Genomic DNA, 25885 nt, shown 5'->3' with positions numbered 1-25885 from the left:
GGGTGAGACAGAGATCAGTGTGTGCATGGGCGTGGGCACGTGAAGGGGTGGAGGCACGGCTGGGTGAGACAGATCAGTGTGTGCATGGGCGTGGGCACGTGAAGGGGTGGTGGCACGTGGAGGCACGGCTGGGTGAGACAGGGATCAGTGTGTGCGTGGGCGTGGGCACGTGAAGGGATTGTGGCACGTGGAGGCACGGCTGGGGGAGACAGGGATCAGTGTGTGCGTGGGCGTGGGCACGTGAAGGGGTTGTGGCACGTGGAGGCACGGCTGGGGGAGACAGGGATCAGTGTGTGCATGGGCACGTGAAGGGGTTGTGGCACATGAAGGCACGGCTGGGTGAGACAGGGATCAGTGTGTGCGTGGGCATGGGCACGTGAAGGGGTTGTGGCACGTGGAGGCACGGCTGGGTGAGACAGGGATCAGTGTGTGCGTGGGCGTGGGCACATGAAGGGGTTGTGGCACGTGGACAAACGGCTGGGTGAGACAGTGGCAATCCTCATGGGGTCTGTGCACATGCACATGGAGCTCAGTGAGTGTGTGGGGCCAGGGGTGGGCACACTCGGGGTCCATGAGAGCAAGGTCCTCGTGCTATTCAGGAGCTGGTGCTGGGGCAGTCCCAGGCCGTACTCAGGGTGCAGCTATCACGGCCCTTCTAGCCCCACGCCAGCCCTGCTGCTCTGACGCTCAGGCCAGATGGGTTTCCTGCCCACACCATCACTGTCTTTCTCCTCCTGGGCCATGGGGCGCTGAGCCCTCCACTGATACCCATCCCCCACCCCACATTGTAGCTACAGGGCCCTAGTCGGCCCATGAAGGGTAAGGGGAGGACCCATGGGGCAGTGGCTGGGGGTCGTCTGGTGGCTCCATGCAGTGGGTGGGGAGGGGAGGATCTGTGGGGAACAGCCTGTGGGGTGCAGGGGAGGGGAGGATCCATAGGGTACAGCCTGTGGGGTGCGGTGCCAGGGGTCTGCCAGGGGCTCAGACTGTCCTATTCCTGGCGGCCCCAGGGCTCCGATCCTGCCCCATGCAGCCACGAGAGGCAAACAGCTTCCTGTGCAGGCTCCAGACCCAGCTCTGGGGGAGAGAGAGAGCAGGGTGAGTGCCAGGGAGGGGGGGACAGACACATGGGGAGGGGCGGACAGACACACGGGGAGGGCTGATGGTCAGCGACAGTTGGGGGCAGATGGACACGAGAAGGACACGGGAGGGCAGACGGACACAGAGTGGGGGAGGAGGACTAGACAGATGGACAGACGCAGTGGGGAGGGGTGGGTGCCCCGCCCGTGTGCTGAAGCGGGGCAGACAGACAGACAGACTGACGGGCGCCCAGGGGGCATCCCAGCCGCTGTACCTCGGCACCAGGGTCAGAGCGGGGTCGCCAAGTCGGGGGGGGCGTGGCCGTCTCTCTGGCAAACAAATAAAACACCATTTGTGAGGGTGCCAGGGTCACTGTGGGGAGGGGGAGGGAAAGGGGCTGGGAATGTGAAGGGGGGGGCAGGGTTGGAGATGGGGAGGAGAGGGGGTATCCCTGGGCCAGTGTGGAGGGTGGAGCTAGGGGTAAGGCATGGGCGACAGGGTGGGGGGTGCCTTGGTCCCATGTGGGGAACACAAATGGTGGCAGAAAAGAGCAGCCTGGTTCTGAATTGGCAACCCCCAGGGCAGCCCCTCCTGGGAGCCAGCAGGCCTGCGGCCCCGCAGTGCCCAGGCTTGGGGCAGGGCAGGGCAGGGCAGAGCTGGGGGTGGAGTGGAAACGGTAACCGGTCTGGGGCCCCGCAGTGGCCTGCCTGCAGTGCTGCCCATCCCCGGCCACTTACCAGGCAAGACAGTAATGCCCCCCCGCACTCCTGTGGATTCAAATGCTCCCAGGAAAGATGCCAGCCCCTCCCAGAGCACACAGCCAGCCAGCCCACCAGCCAGCCCTGCACAGACAGACACACAGCCAGCTACGCACAGACAGACGCAGAGACAGCCAGCCCACCACGCACAGCCAGACATACAGCCAGCCCGCCAGCCAGCCCTGCACAAGCAGACGCACAGAGACAGCCAGCCCACCACGCACAGCCAGACATACAGCCAGCCCACCAGCCAGCCCTGCACAGACAGACTGAGCCAGAGAGAGACACACACACACTGCCAGCAACATCCATGACCAATGGACAGACCAACGGCTGGCTGGACCCTGCTCTGCAGCACAGCCCCTGCCCTGGGCAGCTCTGAGTGGGCGAAGTGAGGTGACAGCTGAGCCCCTTCAGCCCCGAGAGCTGAGATGGGGAGAGAGACAAAGACAGACAACTGCCCCACAGCCCCTGCTGTGCCCCCCTGTACTCACCGGCCGGCGCTGCACTGGGGCAGAACCCCCTGGCGACTCTGCCCGCCTGGGGGATGGCTCCCCCAGAGCCAGAGCAGCTCCTGAACCAGCGGCTGTCTCGCACGCTGCAAGAGAACCACCGGAGTGGAGGGTGAGCCCAGGGACCCATGCCTGTGCCCACCCATACGCATTGCTGGGCATCACCACAGAGATTGGGCTACAGACCACGGAGCCATGTGTCAGCAACAGGGACCAGCGTTGCCCCAGCAGCCTCGGTGTCGGGGAGAGGCAGAGACCCCCCACATGTCTCCCACAAAGCCAGCCCACCATGCACTGTCTCCCCAAAGCCACAAACACAGCCGTCTCTTTGAAGCAGCCACACGTCCCTGAATGCCAGGTGCCAGCCATGTGTACCCTCCCCATAGAGCCAGCTTTCCCCCCACGGTTCCACCGAGCTCCCCAGAGACACCACCCCCGCAACCCTCCCGTCTTGTGGGCTCACCGCACGGGATGTGCTTGATGTCCAGCTCCCACTCCTCCTCCTCCAGGTGCCCTGGCAGTGAGCAGGCCCCAGGGGAGCGCCCTGATTCAGGGGACACTGTGCTGGTATCGCAGATCAGGCCCAGGGGGGCAGGGCTGGGACGGGGAGACGATGTGGCAGCTGGTGGGGAGCATGGGGCCCCGGACCAGGGGCTGAAGGAAGAGACGGCCACCGAGGCACGGGTGCGGGCGGCTACAGAGAGAAGGGATGAGAGAGCACCAGGGGAGAGACCCCCCGAGCCCACAAAGGAGACACCTCTCTGCTCCCCAATCCTGCCCCCAGAGAGACAGCCTAAGGACCCCTCCCCTCCCCAGGAGACCCCATCACCCCTGCTGCTCCCAGAGCCCCCCTCCCCAAGAGACTCCCTGCTGTGCCCCCAAGACACCCCCAGAGTGACTCTGCCATGCTGACAGCCCCACACCCTACGGCACCCCCGTGACCCAGCCCCGCTCACCTCTGCCTGTGAGCAGGCTGCTCAGCAGGGCCTGGCTGGGGCCCTGGATGCTGACAAAGGGCTTGTCCCCGATGCCCATGGAGACCATCTCCTGGGTGCGCAGTTCTGGGCAGGACACAGAGAGAGAGACTGTCACAATGGGGCAACATGCCCCCATCCCAACTGGGCCCATCCCCCAATCCCATCCCACTGGGGCCACTCCCCGACCCATCCCTCTCCTTCCCCATCACAACGGGGCTCACCCCCCAATCCCATCCTGCTGGGGTCACTCCCTCCATCCCATCCCCCTCCTCTTTCTCCACCCCATCTCAGCAGGGCCCACCCCACAATCCCATCCTACCTGGGCTACTCCCCATCCCATCAGAAAGGGCCCACCCCCAAATCCAATCCCACCGGGGCCATTCCTCATCCTGTCCCCCTCCTTCTCCACCCCATCATAATCCACCCCTCCCCCAATATCATCCTGCTGGGGCCACTCCCTCCATCCCCATCTCAGCAGGGCCCATGCCCCCCATCCTCTCCCCTGCCTTGTCACAAGGCCCACATGTGTCCCCATGCATTATTACACCAAGGGCCATGTCCCCCCACTAATCCCATCCTCTCATCTTGCCACACTGGTGCCCGTGTCCTCTTGCTTCCCCCAACCCATCACAATGAGCACTACCCCTTCCCCCAGTCCTGACACGCCAGAGCCCATGTACTCACCCCACAACCTCATCCCTCATCTCATTGCAGCCCCGGATCTCATCCTACCTGTTCTCCCCATTCCTGCCCCTCATACCACCTCCGCCTACCCTTGCTGAGCGTGGCCTGCCTCCACAACAGCTGGGCCACAGCGCTGGTCCACTTGTGCTTCACCTCGGGAGCAGAGGCCTGCAGCGTGTAGGCTTCGCGCAGCTTGCGACGCCGGAACCAGAGCTCGAATCGCAGCCCACTCTCCCCGATGTTCTCCGTCAGCCCCATATCCGCCGTCTGGGGGGCAGACAGCATGGCCAGGAGGTGAGACACACCTTGAAGGCCTGTTTGCAGTGGGGACAGATCCCCTGGAGTGGAACAAGGTGGGGTGGGGCAGGGATCCCATGGGGTGGGGCACGGCATCTTGAAAACCTGTTTGCAATATTGTGGTAGGGGTCCCATGGAGTTGGCAGGGTAGTGCACCTTGAAGGCCTGCTTGAAGTCCTGGGGAAGAGGGCCCCATGGGGTGGGGCAGGGCTGGGGGAAGGGGTCCCATGGAGTGGAGCAAGATCCTATGACATGGGACAGGGAAGGGAGCCTATGAGACAGGGCAGTGCAGGGCAGGGGGAGAGCCTGTCGAGTGGGGCAGGATCTCATTGGGCAGGAAAAAGCAGGGTGGAACAAGGCAGGGGCAAGAGATCCCATGGGGCAGGGCGGAATCGGGGGAACAAGGCAGGGGCAGGTGATCCCATGAGGTGGGATGGGATCCCATTGGGCAGGGCAAGGCATGGGGATGGGATCCCTTGGGGCAGGGCGGAGCGCGGGGAACAAGGCAGGGGGAAGAGATCCCATGGGGGAGGGCGGCGCGGGGGGAACAAGGCAGGGAGAGAGGATCACATGGGGCAGGGCAAGGCGGGGGAGGGGATCCCATGGGTGAGGGCGGCACGGGGGGAACAGGGCAGGGCAGGAGATCCCTTGGGGCAGGGCGGAGCGGGGGGAACAAGGCAGGGAGAGAGAGGATCCCGTGAGGCAGGGGAAGGCATGGGGAGGGGATCCCAGGGGCAGGGTGGTGCACCTTGTAGGCCTGCTTGTAGACGTAGACATCCAAGCCGCCCTCAGTGCCCTTGCGCTTGCTGAAGAGCAGCAGCTGCTCGAAGAGGAAGACGTGGCGATGGCACTTGCGGCGCCCGCGCAGCACCGTGAACTCATCCCGGTGCAGCAGCTGCCCCTGCGCCTTCAGCTCCAGCTGCGGGGAAAGGAGACGCCGCAGGCAATGGGCAACCTCCCCTGGGCCAGGCTCGCCACCCCTGGGACAGAGCAGCGCATGCTGGGAGAGTCCCCAGCCGCCCCCTCGGGTAGGGACGGAGCAGTGCATGCTGGGAGAGACCCCAGCCGCCCCCTCGGGTAGGGACGGAGCAGTGCATGCTGGGAGAGACCCCGGCTGCTCCCTTCTCCACCTCACCTTGGTTAGGGATGGAGCAATGCATGCTGGGAAATCCCCCGGCCACCCGCTCTGGTAGGGACGGAGCAGTGCATGCTAGGAGAGACCCTAGGATCCCATCCCCCCAGGACAGAGCGGTGCATTTTGGGATGGCCTCTGGGAAGAGCAGTGCATGCTGGGATGGCCCTTACCTACACTCACCTCACAGCCCCGGATCTGCTCCATTGCCAGCAGGTTCCTGCCATGCTGCACCTGGGACTCCAGCAGCTGCTGCGCTGCCCGCAAGGCCTCGCGCTCTGTCACCTGCTCCGGGTCCGTCTCCTGCAGCAGCTCCTCCAGAAAGTGCCCATAGCGCTCCAGCTGCTCCAGGGGCCTCTGCAGGGCACTTGCCAGTGCTGTGTCCTCCCAGGGACCTTCTAGGCTGCTGTGTGCCATCTGGGGTGAGGAGAGGAGCTGAGCACAGAGCCTACAAGCCGGGCTACTGCACCATCACTGGGACTTCCAGATCCCAACAGCCGCCCAGACCAAGGAACGGAACCCACAAATCCTAGCTCCCAGACCCCCTCGCTCTAACCACTAGACCCCACTCCCTTCACAGAGCTGAGGATAAGGACATAAGAACACTGGGTCAGACCAATGGTCCATTTAGCCCAGTATCCTGTCTTCTGATAGTTGCCAGTGCCAGGTGCTTCAGAAGGAATGAACAGTACAGGGCAGTTATTGAGTGATCCATCGCCTGTCACCCAGTCCCAGCTACTGGCAGTCAGAGGTTTAAGGACACCGAGAGCATGAGGTTGCGTCCCTGACCACCTTGGCTAATAGTCATTGATAGATAAGTTCATGGAGGATAGGTCCTATTCTTTTTTTAACCCAGATATATTTAGGCCTTCACAACATCCCCTGGCAATGAGTTCCACAGGTTGATTATGTGGCGTGGGAATAATTACTCTGTTTGTCTGAAACCTGCTGCCTATTAATTTCATCGGGTGACCCCTAGTTCTTGTGTTATGTAAATAACACTCCCCTCTTCACTTTCTCCACACCAGTCAGGATTTTATAGACCTCCCATCATATCCCCCCTTAGTCGTCTCTTTTCTAAACTGAACAATCCCAGTCTTTCTAATCTCTCCCCATATGGAAGTTGTTCATTACCTCTAGTCATTTTTGTTGCCCTTCTCTGTACCTTTTCCAATTCCAATATATCTTTTTTGACATGGGGCAACCAGAACTGCACGCAGTATTCAAGGTGTGGGTGTACCATGGATTTATATAGTGGCATTATAATATTTTTTATCCCTTTCCTAATGGTTCCTAAAATTCTATTCACTTTTCTGACTGCCACTGCTCATTGAGCGGAAAGTTTCAGAGAACGATCCACAATGACTACAAGATTTTTCTTGAATGCTAACAACTAATTTAGACCCCAACATTTTGTATGTAGAGTTGGGATTATGTTTTCTAATGTGCATTACTTTGCATTTATCAACATTGAATTTCATCTGCCATTTTGTTGCCCAGTCATCCTGTTTTGTGAGATTCCTTTGTAACTCTTCATAGTCAGTGTTAGACTTAGCTATCTTGTGTAGTTTTGTATCGCCTCCAAATTTTTGCACCTCACTGTTTACCCTTTTTTACAGATCATTTATGAATATGTTGAACAGCCCTGGCCCCAGTATAGATCCTTGGGGAACCCTGCTATTTACCTCTCTCCACAGTGAAAACTGACCATTTATTCCTATCCTTTTTGTCCTGTCTTTTAACCAGTTATTGATCCATGAGAGGACCTTCCCTCTTATCCCGTGACAGTTTACTTTGCTTAAGAGCCTTTGGTGAGAGACCTTGCCAAAGGCTTTTTGAAAGGCCAAGTACACTTTATCTGCTGGATTCACCCTTTTTCCACACGATTGTGGCCCCTCTCAGAGAATTCTAGTAGATTGGTGAGGCATGATTTCTCTTTACAAAAAACATGCTGACTCTTCCCCAACAGATCATGTTCATCCCAGTGTCTGACTATTCTATTCTTTACTACAGTTTCAACCAGTTTGCCCAGTACTGAGATCAGGCTTATCGGCCTGTCATTGCCAGGATCACCTCTGCAGCCTTTTTAAAAAAACTGGCGAGACATTAGCTACTCTGCAGCCATCTGGTACAGAAGCTGATTGAAATGATGGGTTACAAACCCCAGTTCGTAGTTCTGCAATCTCACATTTGAGTTCCTTTAGAACTCTTGGGTGAATCCCAGCTGGTCCTGGTGACTTATTGCTGTTTAATTTATCAATTTGTTCCAAAACTGCACTGCTACAGGCTGGGGACCAACTGGCTAAGTGGCAGTTCTGCAGAAAGGCACCTGGGGATTACAGTGGACAAAAAGCTGGATAGGAGTCAACAGTGTTCCCTTGTTGCCAAGAAGGCTAACGGCATATTGGGCTGCTTTACTAGGAGCATTGCCAGCTGATCGATGGAAGTGATTATTCCCCTCTATTCGGCATTGGTGAGGCTACATCTTGAGTATGGCGTCCAGTTTTGGGCCCCCTGCTACAGAAAGGATGTGGACAAATTGGAGGGAGTCCAGCAGAGGGCAACAACGATTAGGGGGCTGGGGCACATGACTTATGAGGACAGGCTGAGAGAACTGGGCTTATTTAGTCTGCAGAAGAGAAAAGTGAGGGGGGATTTGATAGCAGCTTTCAACTCCCTGAAGGGGGGTTCCAAAGAGGATGGAGCTCAGCTGTTCTCAGTGATGGCAGATGACAGAACAAGGAGCAATGGGCTCAAGTTGCAGTGGGGGAAGGTCTAGGTTGGATATTAGGAAAAACTATTTCACTAGGAGGGTGATGAAGCACTGGAATGGGTTACCTAGGGAGGTGGTGGAATCTCCATCCTTAGAGGTTTTTATGGCCCTGTGACGACAGGCCCGGCTTGACAAAGCCCTGGCTGGGATGATTTATTTGGAGTTGGTCCTGCTTTGAACAGACGGTTGGACCAGATGACCTCCTGAGGTCTCTTCCAACCCTAGTCTTCTATGATTCTATGAAAACCTCTTTTACTCACACCTCAACCTGGGACAGTTCCTCAGATTGGTCACCTACAAAGAATGGCTCAGGTGTGGGAATCTCCCTCACATGCTTTGCAGTGAAGACCAATGCAAAGGATTTGTTTAGCTTTTCTGAAACCTCATCTGCCTTCAGTGCTCCTTTAGCACCTCAAATGTCCAGTGGCCCCATTGATTGTTTGGGAGGTTCCTGCTTCTGATGTACTTAAAAAAAGATTTGCTGTTCATTTGTGTGTCTTTTGCTAGTTGCTCTTCAAATTCCTTTTTTGGCCTGTTCAGTTATACTTTTACATTTGATGTGATAGAACCCAAGAGTCCTGAACTCCCAGCCCTTCCTGGCCTAACCACTAAACCCCACTCCCCTCCCAGAGCTCCGAGCTTCTCCATGGGAAGACGCAGGCAACACAGATAGTACCTTGTTGGCAGCTTGCTGAGAGGCCAGTGCCGCTTCGAGCTTCTGCCGGTTCTTCACGTAGATAGCATAGAGACTGAACTGGTCCGCCTGGCGCAGAGAGTGACGGCGGAATTAGAGCCAGCTTCAGCTTCACCACCTCCCCACAGCACAGGGGACACGGGGGAGACACAGAAGGGCAGGGCCAATGCAATTAGAGCAGCAGCCCAGGGCAGATGGGCTGTGGCTCCTGCAGGGGTCTACTGGCATCTCCTAGGGAAGACGATGGGGGTGCCAGTGAGCAGCACTCATGCCTTGGGTGGGGGGAGGTGCCTGGGAGAGGGGAGTTCCGGAGGGAGGGTGGGGGTCCCCAGATCGGTCACGAGGCTCGACACTCACATATCGCAGGAAGCAGCCCCCTGCACGGAGTGGGTGGCTGGCGCAGCCCTGCAGCTCCTTCAGGAAGTAGGTGCGGTGGAAGCCCAGCAGCCGGTCGTGGGTGCCCTCCAAGGCACTGCACTCGCGTCCCAGCTCGGGGGGAAGCTCCAGGGGCAGCAACTCAGCCAGGCAGCCCAGATACTCCTGCTCCGAGGCAATCAGCTCTGCTACCAGCCTCTGCTGGGCGCTGGGAAGGAGAGGGGATGGGCATCAGAGAGGGGCCCTGTGCCCTGCTCTGTGGGTGCTGATGAGCCTCCCACCCTGGGGCACTCCTACGTGCCGCCCACGAGTCACCCAGCCTGGTGCTCCCCTCAATCCTATGGGCGACAGCCGTCCCATGGGTACTGATGGGCCCTGCGCCACAGTGCCCCCCATACCCTCACAGGTGCCCATGGGCCCTCCCCCCCATAGGCACAAACAGGTGGTGCCAGGGTGCACTTCTCTCAGATGGAGCAATGGATCCCAATGTGTGGGGTATTCAGGTCCCAGTGCGTCTGTGGGGTGGCAGTTAGGGGTGGGGATGGGGGCAGTGTCCAGAAGCCCCTGGTCCTGGTCTGGTGCAAATATCCCTCCTCCAGAGCAACTCACCCCAGGCGGCGTTTCCGCTCAGTGCTGGGCGTGCCCCCCCACGGCGCCTCAGCCCTCTGGGCGCTGCTGCGGACCAGCATCACGTGCTCCCGGGGCGAGCAGGTCCGGTCCACCACCTCCTGGCTGCTCACTTCCAGCCCGCGGATGAGGACACTGGGGCGGGGAGGGCTGGGGCCAGGCTCGCTAAGCGCCCTCTGCGTGCTGGGGGGACCCTTGGGGGGAGGCTGGCAGGGGGGCAGCGTGCCCAGAGGCAGCGTGGGTGCCTGGAAGAAGGCAGCGGTGGGAGTGCTGGGGGGAGGGGGGCTCCGCTCTTCGTCGCTGTTCTCCATGGGGTCCCTAGGAGATGCCAGTGAGTGGCAAGAGGGCACCTCGCACAGGCCAGGGGAGAGGCTGCCAGGTGGGGGCAGCAGGCAGCTCATGCTGCGGGAGGAGCCCAGGCTGGTGTCCAGGCCCGTCGTTGGGCGCTGCGGTGAGCAGGAGGTGCTGGTGCTGTCAGCACGGCGCCGGGGCGGGGGCCCAGTCTGCAATGCCACCTCCAGCCGCCGCTGCAGGAGACGCCCCAGCTCTTGGCAGCGGGCCCGGCAGCGCCCCAACTCCCGCAGCGCCCAGGGATTCTGCACTGCCAGCCCACGCATCTCCTGGAAGGCGCTGTCCGAGATCTCGCCATGCTGCTGGCAGTACCGGCCCAGCGCCCCCAGCACCTCCTCCGGCCCTGCGCCATCCTCAATGGCTGACAGGCGCCGGACGCCCTCCAGGGCCCAGTCCTGAGCCTACGAGAGAGAGCAGGAGAGATGGGGTGAGAGTGACGCAGGCCATGGGGGACAGGGAGTGGGGTCAGGGGGATGCAGGCCAGGGGAGACGGGGAGCTGGCACCAGGGTCAGAGTGATGCGGGCCATGGGGGATGGGGAGCTGGGGCTAGGAGGAAGGAGGGGGGTGGGACTGGGAGCCAGGGACAGAGGGAATAGGGAGCCCTGCAATGGAAATGAGCAGGAATGACAAATGGACCCAGGAAAATCAGAGTCCCCCCATGTGTGATGCTGCCCTGGGGGCGTCCACACCCACCTCTGGCATGGATAGCAGGGCTGGGCTGCCTCTGATGTGGGGTCGGCTCCCCTGCCAGGAACACCCCCCTGTGCTGAACTAAGCTGGATGCTAAAGGGGAAAGGAGGGACGGGGCAGGCACAGACAGACAGACAGACAGAGGGAGCACGCCTGAGCGGCTGGCACCTGCTGCAGGAAGCGGTGCAGCCGCAGGGCATTGTGCATGGTGTGTGCACAGCTCTCCAGCCGGTGCTCAAAGCTTTCCAGCTGCTGCCCCTCAGCGGCCAGGTCCCCGTCACCAGCCAGATGCAGAGCCTCATGGCCCCGGGCCAGCCATTCCTGGGGGAGAGAGGAGACCCTACGCTCCTGACACCCGCCAGCACAGAGTGCCCGACAGAGCTGATGCCCCACAGACACAATCCCCGCCCAGTCCCATATGGAGCACCCCATAGAGCACATGTCCCCCCTCAGTTTAGAGCCCCCACAGACCCAATGCATACCCCACAGCATAGAGCCAATGCACCCCCCACCCTCAGTACGGTGTGCCCCGCAGAACCAATGTGCCCCCCCCCAAAACAGCTCACCCCGCAGAGACGAAGCAACCCCCCAGCCTCGGTATGGCACGCCCTGCAGACCTGATGCAATCCTCCCACCCTCAGTCCAGTGCGCCCTGCACAGACGACAAAATCTCCCCACCCTCAGTATGGCGCGCCCCATAGATCCCATGGAGCCCCCCTCAGGATGGCATACCCCGCAGAGCCCATGCAGTCTCCCCTCATTACAGGGCATCCCATAGAGCCAACATGCCACCTCCCTTGGTACAACATGCCCCACAGAGACAATGTGGCCCCCAACCTTCAGTATGGCGAGCCCCGCAGAGCCGACACCCCCCCCACCCTCAGTATGGCGTGCCCAGCAGAGCTGACACCGCCCACACTCAATACATTGCACCCTGCAGATGCAATACACCCCCACTCATTACAGCATGCCCCGTAGAGCTAAGGCTCCCCCACCCTTGGTATGTCACGCCTTGCAGAGCTGATTTGCCCCCCCCAATATGGTTCACCCCGCAGGGCAACCCCCCTCATTACAGCGCCCCGCAGAGCCTACACCAGCCCCCCAGAACAGAGAGCCCAGCAGAGCCTATGCCACCCCGAGCCTATACCCCCGCCCAGTACAGAGAGCCCCGCAGAGCCTATGCCACCCCCCCCGAACAGAGAGCACCCCGCGGTATGTAGTGTCCCACAGAACCAGGCAGTGCCCTCCCAGTATGCAGCACCCCACCCACACTCTTCTCCTCAGGGTCCCAGCCCCCCATTCCACCCACATGGGGGTGTGTACCTGCAGATCCCTCCCTGCAGCCCTCAAGTGGGGGAGGGGGCAGGGAGGTATCTCACCTTGGCAAGGGTGTGAAAAGCCTCAAACTTCGCCAGCATCTCCTCCACGGTCAATAACGAATCCCCCACCCCCATGGGGGTGAATCCTGCCAGCGCCTGCTCCCCATGGTCAGCCAGCCAGCCCACCGCCTGCCAGGACAGAGGGTGAGAGCAACAAGAACGGGCGGGGGGGCAGGCATGTGTGGGTCAGCACCCCAGGCATGGCAGCGGAGAGGACGTAGGGGCTGCCAGACTGCTGGGCATGGGGGTTCGGAGGGAATCTGGGAGAGGGGGGACAGAACTCCTGGCACAGGGTTAGCAAAGGGCAGGGAAGGTTTCGGTGCCAGATAGGGAGGGGCACATGGGGGAAATGTCAAAGTGCCAGGCATGGGGTAGATGAGGCATGTGGGGGCAGCATGTAGCAGACATGGGGGCTGTAGGTGGGAGGGGATGTCACTGCTCAGGGTGTGGGGTGGGGAGGAGAGTGAAGCAAGAGCAGCACAGTGTGTGGGGGCAGTGAGGGGGGAAGGTCACTGGGGAGGTAGCAGAGGGGTACTACCTGTGTCATCTGCCGGCGGCTCCTCTCCTGCTCCAGCTGCCCCAGGCACCGATTGCTGAGCTGCACCAGCCTATGAATGGCGTCGTCCACCTCCTGATACAAGCTGGCAGCCCTTGTGGCTTGGCCACTGGGGACGGGAAAGGATGTCAGTCCCTGCCCCATGTGCCGCCCCTCGTGCCATACCACTGCCCCATGCACCGTCCCCCTACCCCATGCACCGCCCCCCTGCCCCACACACCGCCCCTCGTGCCATATCACTGCCCCACGCACCATCCCACATGCACCACCCCCTCACTGCCAGCCCCACGCTTGCCCAGCCACCCCTATGCTGCCAACTCCATCTAGCCACCGCCACACCCTGCCAGCCCCCCACACTGTGGCCTGGGGACAGCAAATAGCATGTCACTCCCAGCCTCTCACATCACCATGCCACCAATCTCGTCCCCCGCCCCTCCTCCCCCCACCCCGCTCTGCCAGGCCACGGGGTTGGACTAGATGATCTCCTGAGGTCCCTTCCAACCCTGATATTCTATGATTAAGGGTATGGGGCAGCTTTGCAGGCCAGCATGGGTATAAGGAGGGCAGAGACCACCTCTCCCACCCACAGTGGGAGAACTCCGGCACAGGGGCCATCCCCCCACATAGGTTGTCGGGACACCCCCCGTGTAGGGCCTGATGCCCTCCCATTCTGAGGCCTGGTGTCCCCTCCCGTCCCTTTGGGATGTGGGACAGGTGTCACCTGCAGGTCCCTGATGAGGGCAGTTGAGCCAGCAGGGACCCCCCACTGCTCTGCAACTCCAGCAACCGTGGGTCTGACAACAGCTTCTGCATGGCATCCTTGTGTCCGGAGATCCGCACAGAGAGCGCCTGTGGGCACGTAACAGTGAGCAATACAACACCCCCCTGCACAGCCAGCCTGCCCGGCCCAGAACCTCCAGCCCAGCCCAGCACCCCCTGCCCAGCCAGCACCTGGCCCACAGCCCCCCGAACAGCCAGCCTGGCCCAGAGCCCCCCGAACAGCCGGTCCAGCCCAGAGCCCCCCGAACAGCCGGTCCAGCCCAGAGCCCCCTCAGGAAGGCCAAGGGGGCCCTGCAGGGGCAGAAGAGTCACACTGGGAGAGCCAGGAAGGCCTGGAAGGCTGCGTGGGAATATAGGGTGGCAGGAGACTTGTAGGGGGAGGGGAGGACAGCTGCAGCGGGGCTGGGGAGCAGGGGAGTCGTGGGAAGGCCAAGGGGCATCAAGCTGCAAGGGGACCTGGGGTTGGGGGGAGGTGAGCTGCATCGGGGGGGGGTCACGTACCTCATCGCTCTCGGCCAATTCTGATGCCTCCAACTTGGCACTGGCCACTTGCACCGACTGGATCACGCCCTGGCAGAGCCTGCAGAGCCGCTCCAGCGCCTGCAGGGAGAGACAGCGGGCAGTGTGGGGGGACACAGACCCCTGGAGGAGATGGCGGGAAGAGGGGCTGAGGCTCAGTCAGGGGTACTGCAGCAGGGAATGTGCCACCCCTGATTAGTGGGAAGTTGTGCAACACGGGGTGCTACAGGGGGCAGGGGTTGTGGAGGTGTTGGGGTGCTGCAGGGGTGCTGGAGGATTATGGGGGTCACTCCTAGCTCTCACCTGGCACATCTCCACCCACTGGGTCTGCGAGTGCTGCAGGGTCCCACCTAGAGTTGGCTGCAGCTGCTCCGGGTCCACGAACTGGGACAGGTCGCTTGGGGAGAGCACAAGTGCCTCCTGGGGAAGGGAGCAGGGCGTCACCAAGCAAGGAACCCCCACTGCCCCCCCCAGCCAGGGGAAAACCTGCCACCTCTCTGCTCCCAGGCAGGGAACCCCTCCTCTTATCCCCACTCCAGGGAGGGAACCCCCTCCCATTATCCCCCTATGACAGGGAATCCCCCCCACACCGCCTCCCAGCTGTACCTGCCGGGCAGGAAACTCGCCCCATTATCCCCTCTCCAGGCAGGGAACCCCCTCCCATTATTCCCTCCCATTATCAGTCCCCAGGCAGGGAATCCCCCCCCACACCCTCCCAACTGCACCTTCCAGGCAGGAAACCCCTCCCATTCAGCACTCTCACTCTGGTCCAGGTGCTGTCAGCCGTTCCTACCCCACCCCTGACCCCTTGGCACCCCCTACCTGAATGAGGGGCAGCTCCTCACGGCCCTCCAGTGGGGCCAGCACCAGCAGGCGGCTCACAGGAGCTGGTGACACCTCCTGCAGGGCAAGAAGAAATCAGGCTGCCACCCCAGTGCCCAGGGCAGGGGGATGTGTGTGGAGCAGGTAAGTGGCACAGGTGTTCTTTGGAGTCCTTGCAGGGCTGGCAGCAGGGTGGAGAGCGGCCAGGCCTAGAAGGTGCAGGCAGTGGGGGGAGCTTTGCACTGTTGGGGGGTGGAGACGAGTCCTGGCGTAAGGAGCAGCATGGGGCCACGTGCGGGGCAGTGCAGGCTGTCGGCAGAGAGCCATGCGCTGTAGGGCAGGGCAGGAGGAGCAGCAGGTACCATGTGGGAGGCAAGCAAGGGGTGGGGAGGGGCCATTGCAGGGGAAGCTGGGTGGCTGTGTTGGGTCCTCGCAGGATTGGCAGCCGTGCAGGAGGTGGTGAGGCAGGGCTGGGCTCCGCAGGGGAGCTGGGGCGCAGTGCTGGGAGAAGTAGAGAACCGTTAGAGGGGGTAGGAAGGGGGTATGCAGGTGGGGGTGCAGTATTGGGGGGGTCTGTCTGGGGCAGTACCTGCAGCTCCTGCAGGGCTGGCAGCAGTGCAGGGGGGTGGGGGGACAGAGCCCCCCCTTGCCGCAGATCCAGCAGCACCGTCAGCCCCAGCTCCTGCTGCTCCTTCCTACAGGGGAGAGGACAGTGAGGGGTTAATGGGGTGACAGCTCTCACCCCCCCGGTAGGGGATGAGGGAGCAGAATTCTATGAGGCAAGGTGTGTGGCATCGGGCAGTTGTGGGGATGTATGGGGGACAATGTGGGGTTGGTATAGGGGATGTGATGGCCTGGGGGTTTATGCAGAGAGCATGGGGGACGGTGTGAGAAGTGGGGATGAGGGTGTGGGGGCTGTGTGGAAGGAGCTAGTGTGGGGGAAGATGTGAAAAGTGTGGGGGGGGGACATATATGGGAGGACTGGGATCTCCCCGTTGGCATTACCTTAGCAGTGAATGCAGGTATCGCAGGGCCTGGCTCAGCTCCCCCTGAGTTGGAGGAGATGGCGTAGGGATGGGGAGGGTCGGCAGGGATCCGTGTGGGGGGAGTAGGGATGCAGGGGAATGGATGTGGGAGGACTGGGGTCTCCCCGTTGGTGTTACCTGAGCAGCGAATGCAAGTATAGCACGGCCTGGCTCAGCTCCCCCTGGGCTGGGGCTGGCTCCCCTGGGGGCTGTGGGGTGACGGTCAGCAAGGCCCTTCCCATCAGGTCTACTCCACCTGCAGGGGCAAGGCAGGGTGAAGGAAACTGTGTGCCTGGGCAGGACCTGTGACACCCCTGCCAGGAGCATGGCAGAGGGAGGACAGCTGTGGGGCAGCCCTAGGGCGGTGGGAGTGAGCAGTTCCATTCTGTGCTCCCAGAAGCTGGGCCAAGTAGGAGGAGCGGCTGCTGGGGGTCTTCCCTGCGCTTGGTGAGAGTTAGCAGGTGGCAGAAGGGGAGTTTCTCCCCCACAGCCCCTCCACAAAGAGGAACAGCGGATCCCAGAAGAAAATGCTTCTCCATGACCCCTACGACCCCTCCCCAGTGCACTGCACTCTCCAGCAGGAACCCCCATCCCCACCCCGCCGCTCTTGCTCTGTTCCCCTGTGGTGCCAGGCACCTAACTCTGCCCCCTGGGAGATGCCCAGCTGTAGAAAACCCCTGCCCCAGACAACCAGGCCACTGCAGTGAACCCAGCAGCAGCCTTTCCCTCAGGCAGCCACTGCCTCCTTCCCGTGCCATGGCTCCCCACGAGGCCGCCAGCCCCATGCCTCGTGGTGCACTGGGGAGAGGGGCATGGACAGTGCAGCGTGGCACGCAGGGCTTGCATGCTCTGTTCAATTGCCCCAGTAGCTGATGGCTGAGCCCAGTCTCTGACCCCTGCCCCATGGGCTGCACCCACATTACCGTATCTGCCTGTAAAGAAGGGGCTGAGGCTAGGCTGCCTGGGAAGGGAATGGAAATAATGAATCCAGCAAGAAGCACGAGGTGGCAACTCAGGGCCCCCAGCCAAGGGGCTCCAGGCCCCGTGGGCACATTCTGCCCAAGACCAAAGCACCTCTAGACCCCAGGACCTCCTAGCTCCCAGCCAGCGTCCTCTCTGCTGGGCCACAGCCCAACCGGGCATCAGCACTGGGCTTTCCTTGGCCTGGCTGGCTCCAGGACGCCAGGTTTGTCCTCAGCGCACTGAGGGCGACCGGGCACCAGGTCCAAGCGGAGGAGGGGAGTGGACCTGCATCAAGGCAACAGGAGGGATGTGAGGGTGGGGGTGCTGCTACACCAGGCTCTGGGGTGCCAGCCCTCCTCCGTCCAGGTGCCTAGCCGCTAACCAGCATAGGCGCGGGCACTCACCTGTCAGCTGAAAGATGCCTGAGCGCAAAAGCTCCCAGTCTACATCTTGCCCCACAGGGGCCGAGGTGGGGGGCAAGGATTCCACGGGGCAGCTGGTTCCTGCACCCCCCGTGAGGGGCAAAGCACTCTTCACAAAGGGAGCTGTGCCAGCACCAATGGCCTCCGTCCTCTCCAGGGATCTGGGGGTAGCCTCTTCCTCTGTGCCTGTGGGGACTGCAGCCTCTGCCAGGGCTGCTGTGAGGGCCCCCTGCCCGGGGCAGTCAGCATGAGTCTCTTCCTCTTGGCTGGGGGGAATGGCCCCCTCTCCTGGGGTGGGGGCAACGGGGAGTCTGGTGCCAGAGGGGCTGTCTGGCTCTGTGCTGCTCGGGGGGACGCCTCCTTCTCCTGGGGTGGGGGCAACGGGGAGTCTGGTGCCAGAGGGGCTGTCCCGCTCTGTGCTGCTGGGGGGAACACCCCCTTCTTTGGTGCTGGGGGGGACATCCCCCTCTCCTGGGGTGGAGGTAATGGGCAGTCTGGTGCCAGAGAGGCTGTCCTCCTTTTTGGTGCTCAGGGGGATGTCCCCCTCTCCTGGGGGGGGGGCCTCCCCCTCTCCTGGGGTGGGGACAATAGGGAGTCCAGTGCCAGGAGGGATACCCCCCTCTTTGGTGCCAGTCGCGACATCCCCCACCCCTGTCCCAGGAGACCCAGGCTCCTTCCAATCCACATTAGTGGGGCAGGCTCTCCCTCCCCACTTTCTCCTTCTGCGGTTGCCCTTGGCAGCCCGGTGCAGTAGCCCGGCAGCAGGGTCCCCAATGGCCCCTTGCTGGGGGCTAGTCCTGGCTCCTGGTGGCTCTGCTCTGGCTGGCCTCAGGTCTGCGCTGGAAGCCTCATGTAGGGGGCTGCTCGGCCTCGAAAGGCCCTGGCTCTGTGCCTGCTGCCCGGGGCTAGGCCATGCAGCTGGCCAGGCCACCTGCCCCCCTCCCTCACTAAGCCCCTGCACCTCAGCCACAGTGCTGGGCTGGGGAGAGATGGCTGGGGAGCCAGGGTCCCTGCTCTGCTGTTCCTCCCCGAGGCTGCAATCCCCTCTTTTCTGCCTCTCCTCAGGGACCCCATCCGGCTGCTTCTCCTCAGGGTCCCCACCCCGCTGCTCCTCCTTGAAGCTGGGGTCCCCCACATGCTGCCCCTCCCCAAGGTCCTCAGCACGCTGCTCCTCCCTGAGGCTGGGATCCCCTTCCTGCTGCCCCTCCGGAGGGTCCCCACCCCGCTGCTCGTCCCCCAGACTGGGATCCCCTGCCCTCTCCCCAGTGTCTCCTCCCCACTGCCTCTCCCCAGGCAGACGCCCCCCTTTGCCCCGACTCTGTGCTGCCACTTTGTGTGCAGGACTTCCCCGATCCTGCCCATCCCCCTGGCTGACCCTCGGCCCTCCAATCTCCCCGTATGGCCTCTGTAGGTCCCAGCCCCGGAGGAGCCCTGCTTGGCTGGGATCTGCCCCGGGCTGCCCCCCTTCCCAGGTCCTGCGGGGCCGGTTCCTGGGCAGAGTCTCCTCCCGGCTGGGCTTGTGGTGCAGCCAGGCACGGTGGCGCCGGTTGCGGCCTTTGCCCTGGCCCTTGCGGGCGGGCAGGGTGCGGCTCTGGGAACTGGGGGACACTGGGGTTGGGGGGGCATCGTGACGGGGTGGGCTGATTTCCAGGAGCTGCACGTACTCCCCCTCCAGGCCCCCACCCTCCGCCTCCTGGCTCTCCCCGCCTGAGTGGCGCCCGTCCCCAGGGCTGCGAGCACCCAGCACCTCAGGGCTGGGGCCCGGCAGGCAACGCCGCCCCACCATGAAGCTGCCCTGGTGCACGAACTGCGGGCAGATGAGTTCGGTCCAGGGCAGGCGCAGCACCCGCTCTTCAGCTGCCAGCAGGCAACGCTCCAGCCGCCCAGCCCGCCGGTCTTTGTTGATGCCGTTCAGCCACTCGGCAGTGAAGAGGAAGGGGTAGACATCAGGCAGCACCGGCAGCTCCTGCACACTGCGCCCGTCCGGCGACAGGCACTTGAGCACCAGGCGGGGGGCACGAGACAGGTAGGGGGCCACCTGTAGGTAGAAGTCGCCAGGACACAGCTGCTGCCAGGGCAGGGAGCTGAGCTGCACCACGACCTTCTCGTGCAGACAGAGCGGCCAGCCCTCGTGAAAGAACACAAACCCGCTGTACTGGGCCTGAGGGGGGAGAGGGACAGAGTCAGGGGGCAGTGCAACCTGGGGCACCCGGTCCTGCGCCTGCGAGGCCAGATGTGCCCCTCCACACCCTGGGCCTGTAGCCACAAACCGCTCCACACACCAGGCCCACAGACAGACACCCCTCCACGTGCCGGGCCCACAGACAGACGCACGCTGCCTCCACGTGCCAGGCCCACAGACTGACACACACCCTGCATGCACTGGGCCTGTAGCTGCATGCCCTCTCCATGCACCAGACCCACACACGCATCCCCCTCCATGCGCCGGGCCCTTAGACAGACGCGCGCCCCCTCCATGCGCCGGGCCCGCGGACAGACGCGCGCCCCCATGCTCCGGGTCCACGGACAGACGCAAGCCCCCTCCGTGCTCCGGATCCGTGGACAGACGCACGCCCCCTCCGTGCTCCGGATCCGTGGACAGACGCATGCCCCCTCCATGCGCCGGGCCCGTGGCCAGACGCATCCCCCTCCATGCCCCGGGCCCTCGGACAGACGCACGCCCCCTCCATGCGCCGGGCCCGCGGACAGACGCATGCCCCCTCCATGCGCTGGGCCCGCGGACAGACGCACCCCCCCATGCTCCGGGTCCACGGACAGACGCAAGCCCCCTCCGTGCTCCGGATCTGTGGACAGACGCACGCCCCCTCCGTGCTCCGGATCCGTGGCCAGACGCATGCCCCCTCCATGCGCCGGGCCCGTGGCCAGACGCATCCCCCTCCATGCCCCGGGCCCTCGGACAGACGCACGCCCCCTCCATGTGCCGGGCCCGTGGACAGACGCATGCCCCCTCCATGCGCCGGGCCCGTGGACAGACGCATCCCCCACCATGCACCAGGCCCTCGGACAGATGCACGCCCCCTCCATGCGCCGGGCCCACGGACAGACGCATGCCCCCTCCATGCGCCGGGCCCGCGGACAGACGCACGCCCCCTCCATGAGCCGGGCTCGTGGACAGATGCACCCCCCCCATGCTCCGGATCCATGGACAGATGCACGCCCCTTCCGTGCTCCAGATCCGCGGACAGACACATGCCCCCTCCATGCATCGGGCCCTTGGACAGACGCATCCCCCTCCATGCACCAGGCCTGTGGGCAGATGCACGCCCCCTCCATGCGCTGGGCCCTCGGAGAGACACACGCGCCCTCCATGCGCCGGGCCCTCGGAGAGACGCATGCCCCCTCCATGCTCTAGGTCCGCAGACAGACGCACGCCCCTTCCATGCGCCGGGCCCTTGGACAGACGCATGCCCCTGCATGTATTGGGCCTTTAGCCGCACACCCTCTCCACGCACCGGCACACAGACAGAAGACCCTCAATGGGCCAGGCCCACAGACGCATTCCCCTCCATACGCTAGGCCTATGGACAGACACCCCTCAATGCAGGCCCACAGACAGATGCATGCTGCTTCCACGCACCAGGCCCACAGACACATGCCCCTCCACCTGCTGGGCCCATGGACAGACAGACGCCCCCTCCATAAGCTGGTCCTGTAGATAGACACATGCCCCCCCACGCATCAGGCCCGCAAACAGACACACAACCCTCCATGCAGCGGGCCAAACCCACAGACACATGCCCCTCAACACACAAGGCACACAGACACCCCCCTCCATGTACTGTGCCAGACACACACCCTTGCACACATTGGGCCAGACACGCATAGACGGACAGATGGAGGGACAGACAGACTCACACAGGCCTCCTGTTGAATGCGTGCCAGGATGTGCTTGGCCGGTATGAGGAACTCAATGGTGTAGTGCAGGGCATCCTCCCGGTACGTCCGCTCCACCACCTCGAACACCTGCCCCAGCAGGGTGGGCGCTGTGGCTGCAAAGGGCGGGTACAGGGCCGAGAGTGTGTTCTGCACACAGTCCTCCACTGGCTCGGGCTCCTGCGGGGAAGGGCAACACAGCACTGCCCTAAAGACTAGTCACATTCCCTTCCCAGCTCAGAGATAGGACCCAGAAGTCTTGGTGCACAGCTCCCAGGCCCCCTGCTCCACCCCATTAGACCCCACCGCCTCTCAGCTCAGACAGAGAACCCAGGAGTCCTGGCTCCCAGATCCCCAGCTCTAATCCACTCCCCTCCCAGGCCTTGCCCAGCTGAGGCCCTGAGGTGTGGGACGGCGTTGTGCAGCCCATACTAAGCAGCCCAGCTCACGTTATGGGTCAGGACCCTGCCCACACAAGGGTGCCAAGCCCAGTCCAAACTAGCCGACAGCGTGAGCACAGCTGGGCTGGGCCAGGGAGCCGAGCATAGGCCCCCGCACCAGCTGCAAGCCATTAACAGCGCTGAGCTCATTCCTTCCGCAGCGCACAGGGCCAGGAAACTGCCATGGGGAGGGGAGAGCTCTGTCTAGACTCCACTCCTCACACCCCATCAGCTGGCACCGGTGCCCAGTAAGGGCGAGGACCAGCCCTCAGCATCTATCTCCAAGTCCATACCCAACTCAGAGGGGGCCTGCCCCCACACAGACATCACTTCAGCCCTCTGCCCCCCACAGAGCAGGCACTGGTTAGGGTTGGGGAACTGGCCCCTGGCCATCTATCCCCATTGCCATACCCTGCTCAGGGCAGGACAGCCCCCCAATACCCCAGGCCCCTGCTTCCCACAGCACTGGCCATGAGTGGGGGAATTGGAGAGGGAAATCTCTACTGTAGACAGACACATGCAACTTCCCAGTGCTGCAAGCTTCCTTGTGACAGTGCCCAGCTGGAAACTCTAGGCGATGCGAGCTACCCCATGCAGTGCCCAAATGGAGACCCTTGTGCTGCAAGCTTCCCTGTGACAGTGCCCAGCCAGGGACCTCTGGCCCCAGGGCGATCCCTACCACCCAGCCCCCACCAGGGTGACTCCCTATGAGACAGACAGATACGCCCCATCCAGTGCCTCCCATCCAACTCCTGTACAAACACAGCTCACAGGAGTGTCTCCTCCCAGCTCTTGACATTCCCTGTGTACTGGAGGGTCCAGGGAGAGACATGGGCGGGGTGGGGGGGAGACTAGGAGCTGTGGGAGGCAGATGGACCCTTGATAGCCAGAGAGTCCTGGCCAGAAGAGGGGTGGATGGGGGGTACTTACAGAGCCCTGGCCGGGCAGAAGGGGTGGAGGGGGACTGGAGTGCTGGAACAGTTTTTATAGTGGGGATGCTGAGAGCCATTTAACCAAACTGTAAACCTAGTATATAATGGAAACCATTTTGAGCCAGAGGGTGCGGCAGCACCCCCATAACCCCTAGTTCCAGCACCAATGGAAGGAGGCACCTGGGAAACCCTGGCCGGCTGAAGAGATGGAGGGGTGGCACCCAGGGAGCCTTGGTCGGGAGGGGACTGGATGGGGGATACCCGGGGAGCTCAGGCTGGTGCTGGGTGGGGGATATCCCAGGGGCCCTGACCCGCTTAAGTTGGATGGGGGGTAACCGGGGGCCCTGGCCAGGCAGGGACTGGGTGGGAGATACCCGAGGGGCCCTGACCAGGTTAAGTTGGATGCGGGGTATCCTGGGGCCCTGGCCAAGAGAAGGAGGATTAGGGGTTACCTTGGGGGCCGTGGCTGGGAGGAGGCTGGGTGGGGGATATCCAAGGGGCCCTGACCAGGTTAAGTTGGATGTGGGGTATCCAGGGCCCCTGGCCAGAAGGAGGAGTGGGGGACCCAGGGGACCCTGGCTGGGAGAAAAAGGGATGGAAGGAACCCGGGGGACCCTGGCTGGGCGAGGGCTGGGTGGGGGTTACCCGGGGGGCCCTGGCCAGGTTAAGTTGGATGGGGGTACCCGGGGGGGCCCTGGCCGGGCGGGGGCTGGGTGGGGGGTGCCCGGGGGGCCCTGGCCAGGTTAAGTTGGATGGGGGTACCCGGGGGGCCCTGGCCGGGTGGGGGCTGGGTGGGGGGTGCCCGGGGGGCCCTGGCCAGGTTAAGTTGGATGGGGGTACCCGGGGGGCCCTGGCCGGGCGGGGGCTGGGTGGGGGGTGCCCGGGGGGCCCTGGCCAGGTTAAGTTGGATGGGGGTACCCGGGGGGCCCTGGCCGGGCGGGGGGTGCCCGGGGGGCCATGGCCAGGTTAAGTTGGATGGGGGTACCCGGGGGGCCCTGGCCGGGCGGGGGCTGGGTGGGGGGTGCCCGGGGGGCCATGGCCAGGTTAAGTTGGATGGGGGTACCCGGGGGGCCCTGGCCGGGCGGGGGCTGGGTGGGGGGTGCCGGGGGGGCCCTGGCCAGGTTAAGTTGGATGGGGCTGGATGGGGGTACCCGGGGGGCCCTGGCCAGGTTAAGTTGGATGGGGGTACCCGGGGGGCCCTGGCCGGGCGGGGGCTGGGTGGGGGGTACCCGGGGGGCCACGGCCAGATTAAGTTGGATGGGGGTACCCGGGGGGCCCTGGCCGGGCGGGGGCTGGGTGGGGGGTGCCGGGGGGCCCTGGCCAGGTTAAGTTGGATGGGGCTGGATGGGGGTACCCGGGGGGCCCTGGCCGGGCGGGGGCTGGGTGGGGGGTGCCCGGGGGGCCCTGGCCAGGTTAAGTTGGATGGGGGTACCCGGGGGGCCCTGGCCGGGCGGGGGCTGGGTGGGGGGTGCCGGGGGGCCCTGGCCAGGTTAAGTTGGATGGGGCTGGATGGGGGTACCCGGGGGGCCCTGGCCGGGCGGGGGCTGGGTGGGGGGTGCCCGGGGGGCCCTGGCCAGGTTAAGTTGGATGGGGGTACCCGGGGGGCCCTGGCCGGGCGGGGGCTGGGTGGGGGGTGCCCGGGGGGCCCTGGCCAGATTAAGTTGGATGGGGCTGGGTGGGGGGTACCCGGGGGGCCCTGGCCAGGTTAAGTTGGATGGGGCTGGGTGGGGGGTACCCGGGGGGCCCTGGCCAGGTTAAGTTGGATGGGGTTGGGTGGGGAGTACCCGGGGGGCCCTGGCCAGATTAAGTTGGATGGGGCTGGGTGGGGGGTACCCGGGGGGCCCTGGCCAGGTTAAGTTGGATGGGGGTACCCGGGGGGCCCTGGCCGGGCGGGGGCTGGGTGGGGGGTGCCCGGGGGGCCACGGCCAGGTTAAGTTGGATGGGGGTACCCGGGGGGCCCTGGCCGGGCGGGGGGTGCCCGGGGGGCCACGGCCAGGTTAAGTTGGATGGGGGTACCCGGGGGGCCCTGGCCGGGCGGGGGCTGGGTGGGGGGTACCCGGGGGGCCACGGCCAGGTTAAGTTGGATGGGGCTGGGTGGGGGGTGCCCGGGGGGCCCTGGCCGGGCGGGGGCTGGGTGGGGGGTACCCGGGGGGCCACGGCCAGGTTAAGTTGGATGGGGGTACCCGGGGGGCCCTGGCCGGGCGGGGGCTGGGTGGGGGGTGCCGGGGGGCCCTGGCCAGGTTAAGTTGGATGGGGCTGGGTGGGGGGTACCCGGGGGGCCCTGGCCGGGCGGGGGCTGGGTGGGGGGCACCCGGGGGGCCACGGCCAGGTTAAGTTGGATGGGGGTACCCGGTGGGCCCTGGCCGGGCGGGGGCTGGGTGGGGGGCACCCGGGGGGCCCTGGCCGGGCGGCGATACTGACCATGGCGCACCCCGTGCGCTCCCCGTGCCGGGCGCTGGGGCTCGCCCCCCCATGGGCCGCAGCGGCTCGGTCCCGCTAGACGCCTCCGGCCACCGGGCTGGGCTGGAGCCGCTCACGCAGGACGGGGCCCCGCCAAGGGGGACGCCGAGACGCAGGCGGCGCCGGGCGGTGCCGGGCAGCGGATCCGAGCTCCGCGCGACCGAGGCATGCCCAGGCCGGGACCCCCCCACAGCCCCAATCTGCCCGGAAACCCCTAACCTGGCCTGAGACCCCCCGAAACCCGATCGGCTCCTCCGTGCATCCCTGCCGCTGGAATAACCCTGACTCCGCCTCGCCCCCCCAATGCACCCCCATCCAGGAACCTCCAGCCTAACTCTACCTGGGGACCCCCAAACCCACTGCGGATAGAGCCCACCAAGGGAGCTCCCAACCCTTACCCCCCCGACCCCCTACAGCCTTGCATGGGAGCCCCATAACACCACCCTGGGGAAACCCTCCACAGCAGCCACGCAAGAGGATCTCCTACCTGGGGGTAATCCCTCCTCATCCCTGTCACCCCATAGACCCTGCCAGATCTAGGGATCCCCCTCCCAATACCCCCCCCGTCCTATCCCGGGACACCCCCCCCCACACACACCCTGCCCTATCCCAGGATTCCCACAGGTACCACACCCAGACTCAGGATCTTCCCCCTCCCCAGACTAGGAATTCCCAGCCCCCACCCACATCCCTGCTTCTCTTTCTCTCTCACACACCACACCGTTTCAGGCATCTGTAAAAA

General features: G+C 63.7%; 1 protein-coding gene across 3 annotated transcripts; it reads right to left on the bottom strand.

The window, feature by feature from the left end:
• Positions 1-488: 488 nt before the first annotated feature.
• ARHGEF40 (Rho guanine nucleotide exchange factor 40) lies at positions 489-25527 on the bottom strand. 3 transcript variants are annotated; one of them, XM_038370364.2, is made up of 23 exons: positions 25105-25520; positions 21294-21491; positions 17400-19578; positions 16171-16288; positions 15597-15702; positions 15008-15085; positions 14489-14605; positions 14168-14266; positions 13608-13735; positions 12869-12995; positions 12331-12459; positions 11120-11272; positions 9892-10661; positions 9265-9490; positions 8890-8976; positions 5624-5857; positions 5057-5227; positions 4101-4278; positions 3307-3411; positions 2814-3044; positions 2333-2436; positions 1355-1409; positions 489-1077 (listed from the first exon to the last, which is right to left on the bottom strand). In XM_038370364.2, the coding sequence occupies exons 1-22, from the start codon at positions 25105-25107 to the stop codon at positions 1368-1370; spliced, it is 5583 nt and encodes a 1860-aa protein (XP_038226292.2). In that variant the 5' UTR covers positions 25108-25520; the 3' UTR covers positions 489-1077; positions 1355-1367. The 3 variants fall into 3 exon arrangements, with proteins under 3 accessions (XP_038226292.2, XP_038226293.2, XP_043351749.1); XM_038370365.2 differs by lacking the exons at positions 1355-1409; positions 25105-25520 and adding an exon at positions 22682-22703; XM_043495814.1 differs by lacking the exons at positions 489-1077; positions 1355-1409; positions 2333-2436; positions 2814-3044; positions 3307-3411 and having other exon boundaries at positions 4116-4325; positions 25105-25527.
• Between the last annotated feature and the right edge of the window lie 358 nt (positions 25528-25885).

This window comes from Dermochelys coriacea, chromosome 13, assembly GCF_009764565.3.
Source record: "Dermochelys coriacea isolate rDerCor1 chromosome 13, rDerCor1.pri.v4, whole genome shotgun sequence".
NCBI lineage: Eukaryota > Metazoa > Chordata > Testudines > Dermochelyidae > Dermochelys > Dermochelys coriacea.
The sequence above is the reverse complement of the archived record's forward strand: the minus strand, read 5'-3'. Positions and strand labels throughout refer to the sequence as shown.